Genomic DNA, 16,888 nt, shown 5'->3' with positions numbered 1-16,888 from the left:
GGATCCGATCCATGTATCCGTGGATCCGTAAAAATCATACGGACATCTGAATGCAGCCTGACAGGGGGGGTAATCAATGACAGGGGGGGTGATCAATGACAGGGGGGGTGATCAATGACAGGGGGGGTGATCAATGACAGGGGGGTGATCAGGGAGTCTATATGGGGTGATCACCACAGTCATTGATCATGCCCCTGTAAGGCTCCATTCAGACGTCCGTGTGCGTTTTGCGGATCCGATCCATCTATCAGTGGATCCATAAAAATCATGCGGACGTCTGAATGGAGCTTTGCAGGGGTGTGATCAATGACAGGGGTGTGATCAGGGAGTCTATATGGGGTGATCACCACAGTCATTGATCATGCCCCTGTAAGGCTCCATTCAGACGTCCGTGTGCGTTTTGCGGATCCGATCCATCTATCAGTAGATCCGTAAAAATCATGCGGACGTCTGAATGGAGCTTTACAGGGGTGTGATCAATGACAGGGGGGTGATGAGGGAGTCTATATGGGGTGATCACCACAGTCATTGATCACGCCCCTGTAAGGCTCCATTCAGACGTCCGTGTGCGTTTTGCGGATCCGATCCATCTATCAGTGGATCCGTAAAAATCATGCGGACGTCTGAATGGAGCTTTACAGGGGTGTGATCAATGACAGGGGGGTAATCAATGACAGGGGTGTGATCAGGGAGTCTATATGGGGTGATCACCACAGTCATTGATCATGCCCCTGTAAGGCTCCATTCAGACGTCCGTGTGCGTTTTGCGGATCCGATCCATCTATCAGTGGATCCGTAAAAATCATGCGGACGTCTGAATGGAGCTTTACAGGGGTGTGATCAATGACAGGGGGGTAATCAATGACAGGGGGGTGATCAGGGAGTCTATATGGGGTGATCACCACAGTCATTGATCACGCCCCTGTAAGGCTCCATTCAGACGTCCGTGTGCGTTTTGCGGATCCGATCCATCTATCAGTGGATCCGTAAAAATCATGCGGACGTCTGAATGGAGCTTTACAGGGGTGTGATCAATGACAGGGAGGTAATCAATGACAGGGGTGTGATCAGGGAGTCTATATGGGGTGATCACCACAGTCATTGATCATGCCCCTGTAAGGCTCCATTCAGACGTCCGTGTGCGTTTTGCGGATCCGATCCATCTATCAGTGGATCCGTAAAAATCATGCGGACGTCTGAATGGAGCTTTACAGGGGTGTGATCAATGACAGGGGGGTAATCAATGACAGGGGGGTGATCAGGGAGTCTATATGGGGTGATCACCACAGTCATTGATCACGCCCCTGTAAGGCTCCATTCAGACGTCCGTGTGCGTTTTGCGGATCCGATCCATCTATCAGTGGATCCGTAAAAATCATGCGGACGTCTAAATGGAGCTTTACAGGGGGGTGATCAATGACAGGGGGGTAATCAATGACAGGGGGGTGATCAGGGAGTCTATATGGGGTGATCAGGAGTGATCAAGGGTGAATAAGGGGTTAATAAGTGACGGGGGGGGGGTGTAGTGTAGTGTGGTGCTTGGTGCAACATATTACTGAGCTACCTGTGTCCTCTGGTGGTCGATCCAAACAAAGGGGACCACCAGAGGACCAGGTAGCAGGTATATTAGACGCTGTTATCAAAACAGCGTCTAATATACCTGTTAGGGGTTAAAAAAATCACATCTCCAGCCTGCCAGCGAACGATCGCCGCTGGAAGGCTGGAGATCCACTTTCTTACCTTCCGTTCCTGTGAGCGCGCGCGCCTGTGTGCGCGCGTTCACAGGAAATCTCGGCCATCGCGAGAGGACGCGCCGGCGCGTCCACTCGGAATGAATCAACCACCTCCAGGACGCGTCTGTGCGTACAGCGGTCCGGAGGTGGTTAAGACCACATATGGGGTGTTTCTGTAAACTACAGAATCAGGGCCATAAATATTGAGTTTTGTTTGGCTGTTAAAACTTGCTTTGTAACTGGAAAAAATGGATTTAAATGGAAAATCTGCCAAAAAAGTGAAATTTTATCTCTATTTTCTATTAATTCTTGTGGAACACCTAAAGGGTTAACAAAGTTTGTAAAATCTGTTTTGATTACCTTGAGGGGTGTAGTTTGTAAAATGGGGTCATTTTTGGTGGTTTCTATTATGTAAGCCTCACAAAGTGACTTCAGACCTGAACTGGTCCTGAAAATGTGGGTTTTAAAAATTTTCTGAAAAATTTTAAGATTTGCTTCTAAACTTCTAAGCCTTGTAACGTCCCCCAAAAATAAAATGGCATTCCCAAAATGACCCAAGCATGAAGTAGACATATGGGGAATGTAAAATAATATCTATTTTTGGAGGTATTACTATGTATTATATAAGTAGGGAAATTTGCTAATTTTTCTAAATTTTTGGTAAATTTGGTATTTTTTTTTATAAACAAAAATGAAAATTTTTTTACTCTATTTTACCAGTGTCATGAAGTACAACATGTGACGAAAAAACAGTCTCAGAATGGCCTGGATAAGTAAAAGCGTTTTAAAGTTATTCACACATAAAGTGACATTGGTCAGATTTGCAAAAAATGGCCTGGTCCTTAAGGTGAAATATGTCTGTGTCCTTAAGGGGTTAAAGGACCTTGCCATTTTTCACCTTAAGGACCAAGCCATTTTTTGGAAACTTGACATGTGTCCCTTTATGTGATGATAACTCCAGAATGCTTTTACTTATCCAACCCATTCTGAGATTGTTCTCTCGCGATACATTGTACTTCATGATAGTGAAAAAATGTTGTCGATATAATTCGCCTTTATTAAAAAATCCTAAATTTACAGAAAATTTAGAAAAATGAGCAATTTTCAAAATTTGAATTTCTCTGCTTTTAAGGCAGATAGTGATATATCATATGAGAGTTATTACCTTCCCCATATGTCCCATTTTTTTTTAGGATCTTATAAGTCTTACATTTTTAAGAAAATCTCCAAAACCCATTTTCAGTTATGAAGTCACTTTGTGGGGCTTACACAATAGAAACCACCCTTAAATGACCCCATTGTAGAAACCACACACCTCAAATTATTCAAAACTGATTTTACAAACTTTGTTAACCATTTGGGTGTGCCACAAGAATTAAAGGAAAAAGGAGATTACATTTTTAAATTTCACTTTTTTGGCAGATTTTCCATTTTAATAACATAGTCTATAAGGCCGAAAAAAGACATTTGTCCATCCAGTTCAGCCTGTTATCCTGCAAGTTGATCCAGAGGAAGGCAAAAAAAAAACTAAAAATAAAAAAAAACTGTGAGGTAGAAGCCAATTTTCCCCACTTAAGGGGAAAATTGTACTCACCGTAAAATCCTTTTCTCGTAATAGGCATTGGGGGACACAGCACCATGGGTATATGTCCAACTACCACTAGGAGGCGACACTAGACATAACAAGTGTTGGCTCCTCCCCGTTGGGCTATACCCTCTCCACAGACACTAGGCAGCTCAGTTTGTACCAAAAGCAGTAGGAGAGAGAAGAAAGGCAAGGAACCAACAACTCCCGTACCGGGAAAGATCAAGAGACCAGCCCGGAGAAGCGGAAGTAAAACAACATAGGGTGGGATCTGTGTCCCCCAATGCCTACTACGGGAAAAGGATTTTACGGTGAGTATAAAAAATCCAATTTTCTCGTGCATGGCATTGGGGGACACAGCACCATGGGACGTCCCAAAGCAGTCCCCGAGGGTGGGAAGAATAACCATGACACCTGTTGGGCATACAGGTGCGGGAGAACCATGTGACCCAACAGGAGAAAAGCACGGAATAGGCAGGAAGCCTCATAACAAGGGAGAAACCCCAAGGAGGCCACAGTGACGACTGCCAGCACCCCAGGACAAATGCCTGGGAGAAGGTCCCAAATGCAAGAAGAAGGCAAAGGGGAACACCCAGCTCAGCCGAAGGCTGGAGAGAAAGTAGGACAGCATCGCGTATCGGATCTACCTAACATCCCAATTGTCTCAGGCGAAAGCACAAACACCCTGAGGTCAACCCCTGAAGGGCCAGGGGAGCAAGGGAACATGGAATCACTGAAGGCCAACGAGTGAGGGAAGCCATAGCAAGGCTCACATGTGAGTGGAGCGGGTCTCCCCTCACCGCAAAGCAGGTGAAAAAGTTAAGCGCCCTATTGAAAGGAAAAAATCCCAAAGGCACTAAGGGAAACCGGCAACCCCTGGAAGGGGAGGGGGTTGTAAGTAAAAACCAGGAAAAGAGAAAAGATAAGACCTGCATCCCCAAACCAGGAGACGAGGAACGAGCCTCTGAAAACAAAATATCGCTGAGAAGCGCAAGACCGGAGAAACTCAGGCGAAACAAATTATCAGGGAAGAAGGGAACCAGATGCAAGCCCAGGAAATCTCAGCAGGGGCACACTGGAGTGAGGGAAGCCATAGCAAGGCTCACATATGAAGGGAGCAGGACTCCCCCCACCACGAAGCAGGTGATGAAGTTAAGCGTCCTATTGAAAAGTGAAAACCCCAAAGGCGCTAAGGGAAACCGCCAACCCTTGGAAAGGGAGGGGGTTGTAAGTAAAGGCCAGCTAAAAAGAAAAAAAAATAAGAGAAGACCTGCATTCCAAAACCAGGAGACGAGGAACGAGCCTCTGAAAACAAAATATCGCTGAGAAGCGCAAGACCGGAGAAACTCCGGCCAAGTGAAGTATCAGGGACATGCAGGCCCAGGAAATCTCAGCAGGGACACACAGGACTGAGGGACATGGGAGGAGAAGGAGCGCACTCCCAACAGTCTAAGGAGGAAGGTTCTACAAACAGGAGGAAGTCCCTCCCGAAGGAGACCATAAGGTGGAAATGCAAACCGTAGCACTAAACCACTCAACACAAAGTACTTGACGTGGGAGGATGGGAAGATAGACACGAATCCCAAGAGGTCCACAAGGCTATTGGAACCCGCAAGAGGAACAATCAACTCAGGCCCCTCCCAACGATAATCCTACAGAATCTGTGTGGTCAAATGAACGGGGACAGGGACTCCAGAAAGGAGTACCCGCAATGGGCTCACAAGGAACCATGAACTGAACCACCAGAGGACAACAAAAACCAGAATATCCAAGAAAAAATGAAAAGAACCACCATATGGGAAGGAATTGGCCATGGACAACTAGCCATTCAAAGAATAGTGGCTAGCAATCTGCATACATTGTCCCGGGGAGGGCAAGTACAGCGGCTTGGGTTGTACCACTAAAACAACAGACACCCATATGCATAAGGAATGGCGAAGTCGCTATAAAAGAAACGGGAGTGACTACACGAAATGTAGAAACCAGCTGCGACCGACATACAGAAGCCTCCCAGGGGGAGAGAGTACCAGATGGGCGCAGACAATAGCAAGGTCCCAAGGGACTGCCCTCTGTTAGATAGTACAGCTAAGCAGAGAATATAAGGGAACACCCGGACCCAGAAGAAACTACGGAACCCTGTCCTATGTCAGAGCAATCAGCAGAAATTCACCTACCAGGCAGGTGTGTGGCGCTCAGTGGTTCTGTCCCTGACTCATCAGGGAGGACGTCCAGCGAGGATAATGTCGCTGACCCCAGGAGGATTCCGTGTGGCGGAGGACATCCAGTGATGGCTGAAAACTGCTGCAGCGGCCGGTGCTCACCAAGCTACGTATCCCAACAAGGAGAAGATCCAGTGGAGATCACTGTACTCCACCAGGAATGGTCCGCCCTGTAATAGAAAACAACGCGGGTACTCCTTTATAATATGGGGAACGCGGAGTGCAGCCGAAAGTAGTATTTGATAGGGATGGCAATAGCAACCCTAGCACAAAAACCAACAACCACCTGGCCATGGTGTAGGGAGCGTGGTTGTATGTGGACCACCCACCAGATCAGAACAGATCAGCCATATACTGGGTACACCAGAAGTAGTAATAGACAGACAAGGTGGAGGTGGGGGTTGGGCTGGCCCACCCCTGCCAGATATGGCTACCATGTTCGTGCTGAACCAGGATGGCCGAAAAGGGAAGTAACCAACATCCACAGCACAGATTAGAGCCCGGGGAGGAAGTCACCCAGTAATACCGAAACTGTATGGGCCACAGATTGCACCATAGGGCCCAGCACGTGGGTACTAAAAATACAAGCCTAAAACAGAGGTAAAGTGGCTGCATGTTGCACACTAAGGAGGGTGGAAACAAAGCCACAGCATCCAGGAATGCGACCGCATTTGGAGGGTACAGGTCCTCAACCTGTAAGGTAGAAATACGGCTGTGTAGTGCAGAGATACGACCAGAGAGGTGCAATGGGTACAGCATCTGGAGATGGCAGAGGTACTAGGTCTAAGATTAGAGCGATGTGGCCGCATGGAGCACCCTAGGACCAGAGAAGTGCAACGGCTGCCACGTTAGCTATGGCACCTATATTTCGCTCGGGAAGGGAAAAATAGGGCCGCACGGTACCACACGGAACGATAGGTGCACACCACAACTAAGTAAGTGCAATGGCAACTGAAGAATGCCCTCTATTTCACCTAAAAAGAGGGAAACAGGGCCGCATAGTACACCATAGAGCCCGACAGGTGTAACGGCTGCAGCATCAGAGACGGTGCAGGAACTCTACCTAAGAAGGGAGTAAGATGGCTGTTTGGAGCACACTAGATGAGGCACTACAAAGTGGCCTCAATATCTCGTCCGGTAAGGGAGAAATAGTGCCTCAAGGTACACCATAAGGCCAGACAGGAGCAACGGCAAAAGCCCCTGGAGATAGAGAAGTTAAATAAAAATGAAGGGAACAAGGTGGCAGCCTGGTGCCCACTAGAACCAAACAGAGGCAATTGCACAGCAATTGAGAGTGGCCTCTATATCTCGCCGAGAAAGGAGAAATAGTGCCGCACGGAACACAATAGAGCCCGCCAGGGATATTGAATACAGCATCAGGAGATGGTGTAGGGACTCTACCCAAGAAGGGAGCAAGGTGGCTGGAAACAGACAGGTGCAATTGCTACGGCAATTGAAGGCGGCCTGTATATCTCACCCCGTAGGAGGAAATAGTGCCGCATGGAACACCATAGCCAGTCAGCAGGAACTCTACCTATGAAAGTAACAAGGCAGCTGGAAACAGACAGATGTAATCGCCACGGCATAGAAGCCGGCCTGTATTCTCTGGTACAGGCATTACAAAAGAACCTTTAGAGGCCGAGAAGGGTTGCCAACCCTACAAGTGGCGTTTGCCTGAATTATCAGCTTGCCTAGAACATAGCCCCTGGATAGGGGAACCAGGAAGGTCTGTCGTGTACAGCCTACGAGGGCGTACGTACCAGAGACACCGCGTAGGTGTCCCAGTTGCTAAGCACGGTGACGGCTGCCTTACCAGTGCGGAAATTACCTGTGCAGGCAGGAGAGCGCCATCCGAAAGTCCACTAGAGGGGCACCAAACCTGGTAGGGTAGGTACCACCATGCACGTTTGACTTGACCACGCAGAGGGATTCTGCATGGTGGAAGACCGCCTGATGTTCTGTTCCGAGGGAATCGGTGCAGAGGTGTCCCCAGAGGCAACTGACAGAGAAGGCTTCGTCACCAGCCTCAGGCCTGTCCTGGGGGACCCGAGGATGCCGAAGAAGGGTGGAAGCTAGTTGAGACCACCCAAGGTTGGTCCATGGGCTACTCCTTGCATGACCCTGTATCTGAGCGTGAGCGTGGCTCAGGGGGGAAGGAGACCGCAATTTGTAGGTAGCGCTCCAGCGACTCCGCCAGGGATTGGGCGAGTCAGGCAAGGTTCCCATGGATCAACATGGAGGGAGCCCATTCAGGGGGGACCTACACACAAAAGGGTGGGAGGGGGGACAAGGCGACCCCGTCGAAACCTCCGTAGACAATGGACGCACGTAAAATACGTGGCGATCCGATAGGGAGGCTGGGAGAGGAGGCCCCATAGAGCAGCAGGGCTGACCTATCTGACCCCGGATGCCACAGTTCCCAAGAGGTGCTGCAGCAGCTATAGAGCAGGTGGCAGGACTGCAGGAGAATGCAGCAATCGAGAGGGGAGAGAGGGAAAGGAGCTTGCGGAGCAATTCAGCCAGAGGCTGCCTACAGGACCCCAGGAGCTGTGCAGCGCAGAAGATGGCGACCGGAGAGAGAAAGAGCCGACAGCAGGAGGAAGAACCGCCCCTCAGAGAGAGAGCAGGGAACCTGGGGCTGGCTTGGCAGGCAGAAGAGGCCCCTCCCAGGCTCCCCCCACGGAGGGGAGGAGACAGAGTAAGCCCGGGAAGGGAGAAAGTAGGCGGGGAGTTGCGGCCTAGTAGGCCCGAAAAGCCAGGGACTAAATTAGTGGAGCGCGGCCGGGAGCGAACGGCCGCGATCGCGATAGTGCCCCAGAACTGCCGCGACGAACGGGGGCCAGGTGGGGGAGAAGAACTAAAGAAGAGACCCCCAGGGAGAGAAAAAACGGAAGGCCAGGGGGCTTCTGGGGCCAGGATACAGCTGAGAGAAAAACCCACAACCTAATGTAACAGAGGCAAGGCACTTATCAGAGGCAAGGCATTTACCCACACAGCAATGAGAGCTGTATTAGGTATCCGGGAAGGGAGTATGAGGGGGGAACGCGCCCAGGCCCGGGGAGGAGGGTGGGATCCCTAATCTAACATACTCACCCTCAGACGTCTTCAGGCGCAGCAGTAACCAACCCCTCGGCGGACCCAACACGGGAACCGTGGGACTGCCGGAATTCCACTGCGGAAGCAGATTTGGGGACTGGGTGGCTGCCAGGTACCTAAGTACGCGCCCGCAGGGGGGCAACTAAAGTGGACCACGATGGAGCCACCCCTGCAGCAGGCCGGAACCTGCAGAGAAGAGAAAGAAAAAATGATTGAAGAAAAAAATAAAAAAAAAAAGTAGCAGGATGACCTGCACAAAAAGCAGGTCAGGTCTGCCTCCTACGGACACTAGAACAAGACTGAGCTGCGTAGTGTCTGTGGAGAGGGTATAGCCCAACGGGGAGGAGCCAACACTTTTTATGTCTAGTGTCGCCTCCTAGTGGTAGTTGGACATATACCCATGGTGCTGTGTCCCCCAATGCCATGCACGAGAAAACATTCCTTCCTGACTCCAATCAGAATAACTCCTTGGATCAATGACCCATCTCCAGCTATAGCCTGTAATATTATTACACTCCAGAAATACATCCAGGCTCCTCTTGAACTCTTTTACTGAATTCACCATCACCACCTCCTCAGGCAGAGAGTTCCATAGTCTCACTGCTTTTACCGTAAAGAATCCTCTTCTATGTTTGTGTACAAACCTTCTTTCCTCCCGACGCAGAGGATGTCCCCTCGTCACAGTCACAGTCCTGGGTATAAATAGATGATGGGAGAGATCTCTGTACTGACCCCTGATATATTTATACATAGTTATTAGATCTCCCCTCAGTCGTCTTTTTTTCTAAAGTGAATAACCCTAATGTTGATAATCTTTCAGGGTACTGTAGTCCCCCCATTCCAGTTATTACTTTAGTTGCCCTACTTTGAACCCTCTCCAGCTCTGCTATGTCTGCCTTGTTCACAGGAGCCCAGAACTGCACACAGTACTCCATGTTCTCATCACGGGCGTCTATGCCCCTTTTGATGCAACCCATTATCTTATTAGCCTTGGCAGCAGCTGCCTGACACTGGTTTTTACAGCTTAGTTTGCTGTTCACTAAAATTCCTAGGTCCTTTTCCATGTCAGTGTTACCCAGTGTTTTACCATTTAGTATGTACGGGTGACTTGCATTATTCCTTCCCATGTGCATAACCTTACATATGTCAGTGTTCAACCTCATCTGCCACTTATCTGCCCAAGCCTCCAATCTATCCAGATCCATCTGTAGCAGTATACTGTCCTCTTCCGTGTCAATTACTTACAGTTTAGTGTAATCTGCAAAAATTTATATTTTTCTGTGCAAGTCTTCTACAAGATCATTAATATATTGAAGAGAATAGGGCCCAATACTGACCCCTGAGGTACCACACTAATAATAGTGACCCAATCTGAGTGTGTACCATTAATAACCACCCTCTGTTTTCTATTACTCAGCCAGTTACTTACCCACACACAGACATTTTCTCCTAGTCCAAGCATTCTCATTGTATATACTAACCTTTTATGTGGTAAAGTGTCAAATGCGTTGGAGAAGTCCAGATATACAACTTTCTATACAAACATCTATTGATTCGTCGCTGTCAAGTCTAGAACTTACCTTCTCATAGAAACTGATTAAAACGTATGTTATTATCTGCCAACGGCATTGTTTGAAAAGAAGATTGAAAGCCCTTAACTGGGTTAATAGCAAACTAACCGGGACTAAGGAGACTGGCTTAACCGCATAATATCAGTTTTTTGTTTTTGGGGGGTGGACGCCAGTCCGGGTATATTGTGGGATGCGGGCGGCAGTTGGGCCCCTTTGTGGTTGGCTGCCCATATATTGAATTATTTGGCCAGTAATTAGGTCAGTAAGTACAAAATATAGGGGCTGGTGGGCTGCCTGCCACATACGGGGTCGGCAGAGGGTCCGCATAACCTGTAATAAGTTACCGAATTATTACCACAACGGTTTTGATGCTAATTGATTGAACCAATACATATTGCTTTTAAGGAGCCCTATAATAGAAATATTTGGATAATGGCTAGACAGGGAGCAGGAAAAAAGGGGAAGGGTCAGCAGGAGTTGAATATCTCAATCTCCCCTATGTTTATGGAAAGGACTAGACAACAGCTCCTGACAAACACGCAAACCCTCCTAGGAAAAGGAATGAGGATACCTCCCAGGACCAAGAGGGTGAATCCCTTGGGTCGCTGGAAGGTACTACTGAGAATATGGTAGTGGAGGAATTCCGGACTGGAGAGAGGAGTACCAAACAACAGAAAATGGTAGAAGGAAACAACCCCCAACAAGGGGAACAAGCGCCTAGTCTGCAGGATATATTCCAGGAGATTAAAAACTTTAGTTTGGCTATAAAGGACCTCTCCCTCCAGACCGGAAACATTAAGGAAGTAGTTGGGCTTCTTAGAGTAGATCTACAAAAGTATAAAGATAGACTATCAGAAGCAGAGAAGAGAATATCAGATTCGGAAAATCTCCAACAGAACACGGTTAAAGAGGAAAACATACTAAAAGGAGGAAAATAGAGCCCTAAAAGATAAGGTATTAGAATTAGACAATAACTCCAGGAGGGCAAATTTGAGATGTTTTGGGATCCCGGAGGGGGCGGCCCCAACCCGCTACACCTCAGATCTTTAGTTTTTCCTTAATCCACTCGCATACCGACTCCGCCGAATCAAAGAACCAAGTTCTATTGTCCCATTCTATCCGTAATTTAGCTGGAAACAACATTGAGTATTTCACATTATTCAGGCGCAATGTTTTTTTTACATCAATAAATTTACTTTTTTCTTTCACTGTTTCTCTTGCATAATCTGAAAAACAACATCGCATCTGTGCCCAAATAATCCAACCTGCCCCTCTTCCTAGACCTACTCATAATCGACTCCTTATCTTTTACTGACAATAGGCTAACCATTATCTGTCTCGGTCTTGTTCCCGGACCCCTTTGTGGGTTTATACAAAAGTGGTTGATTGATAAACTGGGACAGGACATTTCAGACTATAAGAATTTTATTGAAAGGGCCTACAGGGTCCCGGCGAAACCACCTCCTCCGGGAACAAGACCGAGACAGATGATTTTCATGCAGGACAATGCTCCATCACACGCGTCCAAGTACTCCACAGCGTGGCTGGCAAGAAAGGGTATAAAAGAAGAAAATCTAATGACATGGCCTCCTTGTTCACCTGATCTGAACCCCATTGAGAACCTGTGGTCCATCATCAAATGTGAGATTTACAAGGAGGGAAAACAGTACACCTCTCTGAACAGTGTCTGGGAGGCTGTGGTTGCTGCTGCACGCAATGTTGATGGCGAACAGATCAAAACACTGACAGAATCCATGGATGGCAGGCTTTTGAGTGTCCTTGCAAAGAAAGGTGGCTATATTGGTCACTGATTTGTTTTTGAATGTCAGAAATGTATATTTGTGAATGTTGAGATGTTATATTGGTTTCACTGGTAAAAATAAATAATTGAAATGGGTATATATTTGTTTTTTGTTGCCTAATAATTATGCACAGTAATAGTCACCTGCACACACAGATATCCCCCTAAAATAGCTAAAACTAAAAACAAACTAAAAACTACTTCCAAAAATATTCAGCTTTGCTATTAACAAGTTTTTTGGGTTCATTGAGAACATGGTTGTTGTTCAATAATAAAATTAATCCTCAAAAATACAACTTGCCTAATAATTCTGCACTCCCTGTATAGACCTTTGATTCTGTTGATGGCCAAGAGCTCGAAGACGGTAAAAGAATTATGGTCCCAAACTGGGGTCTATGTAGACACCATTCTATGGGACAATACTTGCCTCACAGAATTAAAGTTAATTGAACAGAAGATCTGGTGGAAAAATGGTATATACAAATTAGGTCAGGTATGGGAGGAGGGGGATATAATGCCTTATGAAGAGTTAAAAAGGAAATATCACTTGAAAAATATAGGGTCGAGGTTTTATTATTTACAACTAAAACAGGCACTGTATAAGATGATAGGGAAAGGCACACAAATAACTACTTTGCCACAGCCTTTGGATAATATTACCAAGTTAATACCTGGTAAAAAGTTGATTTCAAGAATATACCAATGGCTGTCGCATCAAAAGAATAATAGAAGAGCAGTTGACAACCTGACGCATAAATGGCAGGGCATTCTGGAACTTTTGCGGGAAGATTTTTGGGATGCAGCTATACAGGCAAAGACCAGGGTTTCAAGGAATTTCTCTTATAGGATAACCCAATTTAATATATTGTATCGTCTTTACTATTCTCCCAAGAAGTTAAAGGGAACCTGTCTCCAATCCTGCTCTCCCCGCCTCCCGCCGCCTTGATTGACACGCCGCATCTCAGTGCCGGGACCGCGCTCTCAGCCCGCATGCGCAGTAAAGGGCTTCTGTAGCGCGATCCCGGTTCCGGCTCGTACACTCAGCCGGCTTACAGCGCATGCGCCCACCAGCCTTACATACTCGCGAGTATGTAAGGCTGGCGGGCGCATGAGCTGTAGCGAGACTGAAGCTGGCTGAGTGTACGAGCCGGAGCCCTTTACTGCGCATGCGGGCTGAGAGCGCGGTCCCGGCACTGAGATGCGGCGTGTCAATCAAGGCAGCGGGAGGCGGGGAGAGCAGGATTGGAGACGCCTAGGCCGCTGCCCCCCTTGACTCCAAGCCTGACTCGGAGACAGCGCCAACCGACATTAAAACATCGTTTTTAACAAGTATGAAGAAACACAAAGAGGCAAGAAAAACATGATTAGCAACACACTGGGGGATACTGTAAGGTACTGTGGTCGGTTTAATATGCGTTTTTCAGGTGACAGGTTCCCTTTAATGAAATACTACAGAACTAAAGTTTTTACCTGTCAAAAATGTGGAGAGAGATAGGAGTGGATGATATACATATATTATGGACATGTCTAAAAACTTAAGACTATTGGGTAAAGATAATTGAAAAAATAGAGGAATACCATCAGATTACAGTGCCGAGACCTTTTGAGGAATGCATCTTAGGGGTGATGGATGAAGCGGAAATGCCCCAACACAGGAAGTTAGCAACTAAACTACTGTTCCAAGCCAGGAAATGTATAGTTGGGCATTGAGGGGGTGGGAGAGTGGGGTCCCCACAGTTCAAGAATGGGAGAACCGCACTAGGATATCGTTAGCCAGGGAGGAGTTCCATTTGATTGGAATTAAGAAAAAACATAGATTCGCCAGGTTATGGCAGAAATGGCTAAACTAAAACTAGGGGTTGGCAGGGGGGAGGAGTGAGAGAGAGAGAGGAGAGCAATATTCTTTTTTCCCTTTTTCTTTATTTTTTTTCTTCTTTTTTAGCAACCGGCATATTATGGGTGGGGGTTGGGGAAATATTTATATGTAATGTATTAATACAATAATGTAAGAATAAAATGACTATTTAATAATTATGTAAAAAATTGGAAAAATGTAATAAAGATTTATATATATATATAAAAATAAAAAAAAAAGGATGTACGGGTGACTTATTCCTTCCCATGTGCATAACCTTACATTTGTCAGTGTTCAACCTCATCTGCCACTTATCTGCCCAAGCCTCCAATTTATCCAGATCCCTCTGTAGTAGTATACTGTCCTCTTCCGTGTCAATTACTTTACACAGTTTAGTGTCATCTGCAAAAATTAATATTTTTCTGTGCAAGTCTTCTACAAGATCATTAATATATTGAAGAGAATAGGGCCCAATACTGACCCCTGAGGTACCCCACTAGTGACAGTGACCCAATCTGAGTGTGTACCGTTAATAACCACCCTCTGTTTTCTATCATTGAGCCAGTTACTTACCCACATACAGACATTTTCTCCTAGTCCAAACATTCTCATTTTATATACTAACCTTTTATGTGGTACAGTGTCAAATGCTTTGGAGAAGTCCAGATATACAACTTTCTATACAAACATCTATTGATTCGTCGCTGTCAAGTCTAGAACTTACCTTCTCATAGAAGCTGATTAAATTAGGGTTAACAGCCAAATAAAACTCAAAATGTATTACCCTGATTCTGCAGTTTACATATACACCCCATTTGTGAACTGCTATATGGTCAACTGGCAAGGGCGCAGAAGGAGGGAGGATTTCACTGGGATAATTTTAAGTTGCCATATGACATTTAAAGACCCCCTGATGCACCCCTAGAGTAGAAACTCCTAAAAAGTGACCCCATTTTGGAAATTATACGATAAGGTGACACTTTTATTGGTACTATATTGTGGCATATATGACTTTTGATTGCTCTATATTACGCTTTTTATGAGACAAGGTAACCAAAAAAATGGCTGTTCTGGCACAGTTTTTATTTTTATTTTTTTATGGTGTTCACCTGACAGGTTAGATCAAGTGCTATTTTTATAGAGCATGTTGTTTTGGAGGCAACAATATCAGATATGTCTACTTTTATTTTTATTTTGTTTCAGTTTTACATAATAAAGCATTTTAACAAAAAAAAAATCCTGTTTTTCAGGCAATTATCTTATGTAGGGGTTCAGTTTTTGCGGCATGATGTCACTTTTGATTGGTACTATTTTGGGGTACATACTACTTTTTGATAGTTTGGTATTACACTTTTTGTGATATATGGTGACAAATTATTTTTTTTTGGCACGGTTTTTAATTATTTTTTACGGTTTTCACACCTAGTTTGTCTATTTGTTTATATTTATTTTGGTTTTACATAACAACATTTTTGAAAGAAAAACAATCATGTTTTTATGTCTCCATTTTCTGAAAGCCATATCTTTATTTTTTTGCTGATTGTCTTATGTAGGGTCTCATTTTTTGCGGCTTGAGATTACGGTTTGATTGCCATTATTTTTAAGTACATACTACTTTTTGATCACTTGGTATTACACTTTTTGAGATGCAAGGTGATAAAAAAAAGAGGCTTTTTTAGCACATTTTTGTTATTTTATATATATATATATATAATGATCTTGTGTGGCGCCGTCTGGAATGAGCCGGTGCCATCGGTTCCAGTCGGGTTGTCCCTGTGTACTCCCACTCTTGTCTTTCTTTTTACCAGTTTTCCAATTCTGTCGCCCTGCGATTATGATAACACAAGTACATAGTCCTGCCTCTTATTGCCACTGTTACCTTTCTGACGGTGGAATTCTTCCCTCAGTACGGAAGAATGCGCCGGCAGGAGCGGTCAGGCAATGTTGCCGCCTCCTGGCCGGTGATTGGTCAGTATGTTTATTCCATGTCAGCTGGAGGTAGGGACCTCTCCTTCATAAGCCCGCATGTTCGGCTGCCGCTTCATGGCCGAACTAGCGCCGGAGGCTGTCACCACGTTGGTGGGACAGCTGAACCTCAGCAAATGTATTAATTTAGGCAGTTGTGATAGCTCCTGATGACTCCTTTCAGAAGAAACGCGTCGAGCATATATATCCTGCTTTGAGTTCAAGCTGATTTAGCTCGTGTGCAAGTGACAGTCAGGAGTGTATTCCTACACCCGGTCTAGGGATTTACTACGGTATCAGGCCGATGGTGTAGTGCTCCACTAAGTTTTCCACTTATAGGGTAATAAATTAAATCCCATGATACATGTTGGGATCCCTGGTGGATTTTACTGCCACTTGTTTTTGTGTGCTCACTGAGCTAGTTCAGCCTCAGGTGTGCATAATCACCTACACACCTTCCTCCTCTGTTGTCTCCAACATATAGGGGCTGACAACAGTGAAGTTACATTGTTTCTCTCTTACCCGATTGCTATTCTTGTGGAATCCCTATACGTATTGGGTGCTTTGACGTACTACACACCCTGCGTTTAGCGGTTGACCAACAACAATCAAGTTAAGTGAAATAAAGAAGTACTCCCATGCGGCAATAGAAATGGTGGCAGTTACCCTATAGCATTACACTGTATCCACCCCGCTGGTTCATGACCTATCTATTCAAGTCCTCTGTACAAAGCGGAGGCTAGTTTTGCCGCCATTAGGGAGTTTGAATAGGGATTTGATAAGGTTTTCCTTATCAAATGGCGCATGCGCTGTAAGCCGGCTGAGTGTACGAGCCGGAGCCGGGATCCCGCTACAGCAGCCCTTTACTGCGCATGCGGGCTGAGAGCGCGGTCCCGGCACTGAGATGCGGCGTGTCAATCAAGGCGGCGGGAGGCGGGGAGAGCAGGATTGGAGACAGGTTCCCTTTAGAAGTTTTTTTTGGGCATACCTAATAAAATTGCAGTTTTAGCGTCTTTTTCCCTATCCGTGATCACATTTTGCTATTAGACATTATAATTTTTCT

The 16,888-nt window shown here is 46.0% G+C and overlaps 1 protein-coding gene across 3 annotated transcripts in view; it reads right to left on the bottom strand.

Moving 5' to 3' along the window:
• Window positions 1–16,888, bottom strand: part of LOC121006072 (zinc finger protein 287-like) — a 519,245-nt gene that overhangs the window by 26,830 nt on the left and 475,527 nt on the right. Inside the window, exon 4 of one of the 3 annotated variants that reach the window (XM_040438964.1) lies at window positions 9,278–9,325. The exons of the other annotated variants lie outside the window; for them this stretch is intronic. Within the exon in view, the coding sequence (XP_040294898.1) occupies window positions 9,278–9,325 (48 nt within the window). The remainder of the gene's footprint in view (window positions 1–9,277; window positions 9,326–16,888) is intronic. 3 annotated transcript variants of the gene reach the window in all.

The sequence above is a fragment of the Bufo bufo genome, chromosome 6, assembly GCF_905171765.1.
Source record: "Bufo bufo chromosome 6, aBufBuf1.1, whole genome shotgun sequence".
Classification (NCBI taxonomy): domain Eukaryota; kingdom Metazoa; phylum Chordata; class Amphibia; order Anura; family Bufonidae; genus Bufo; species Bufo bufo.
This window is presented reverse-complemented; position numbering and strand designations above follow the sequence as displayed.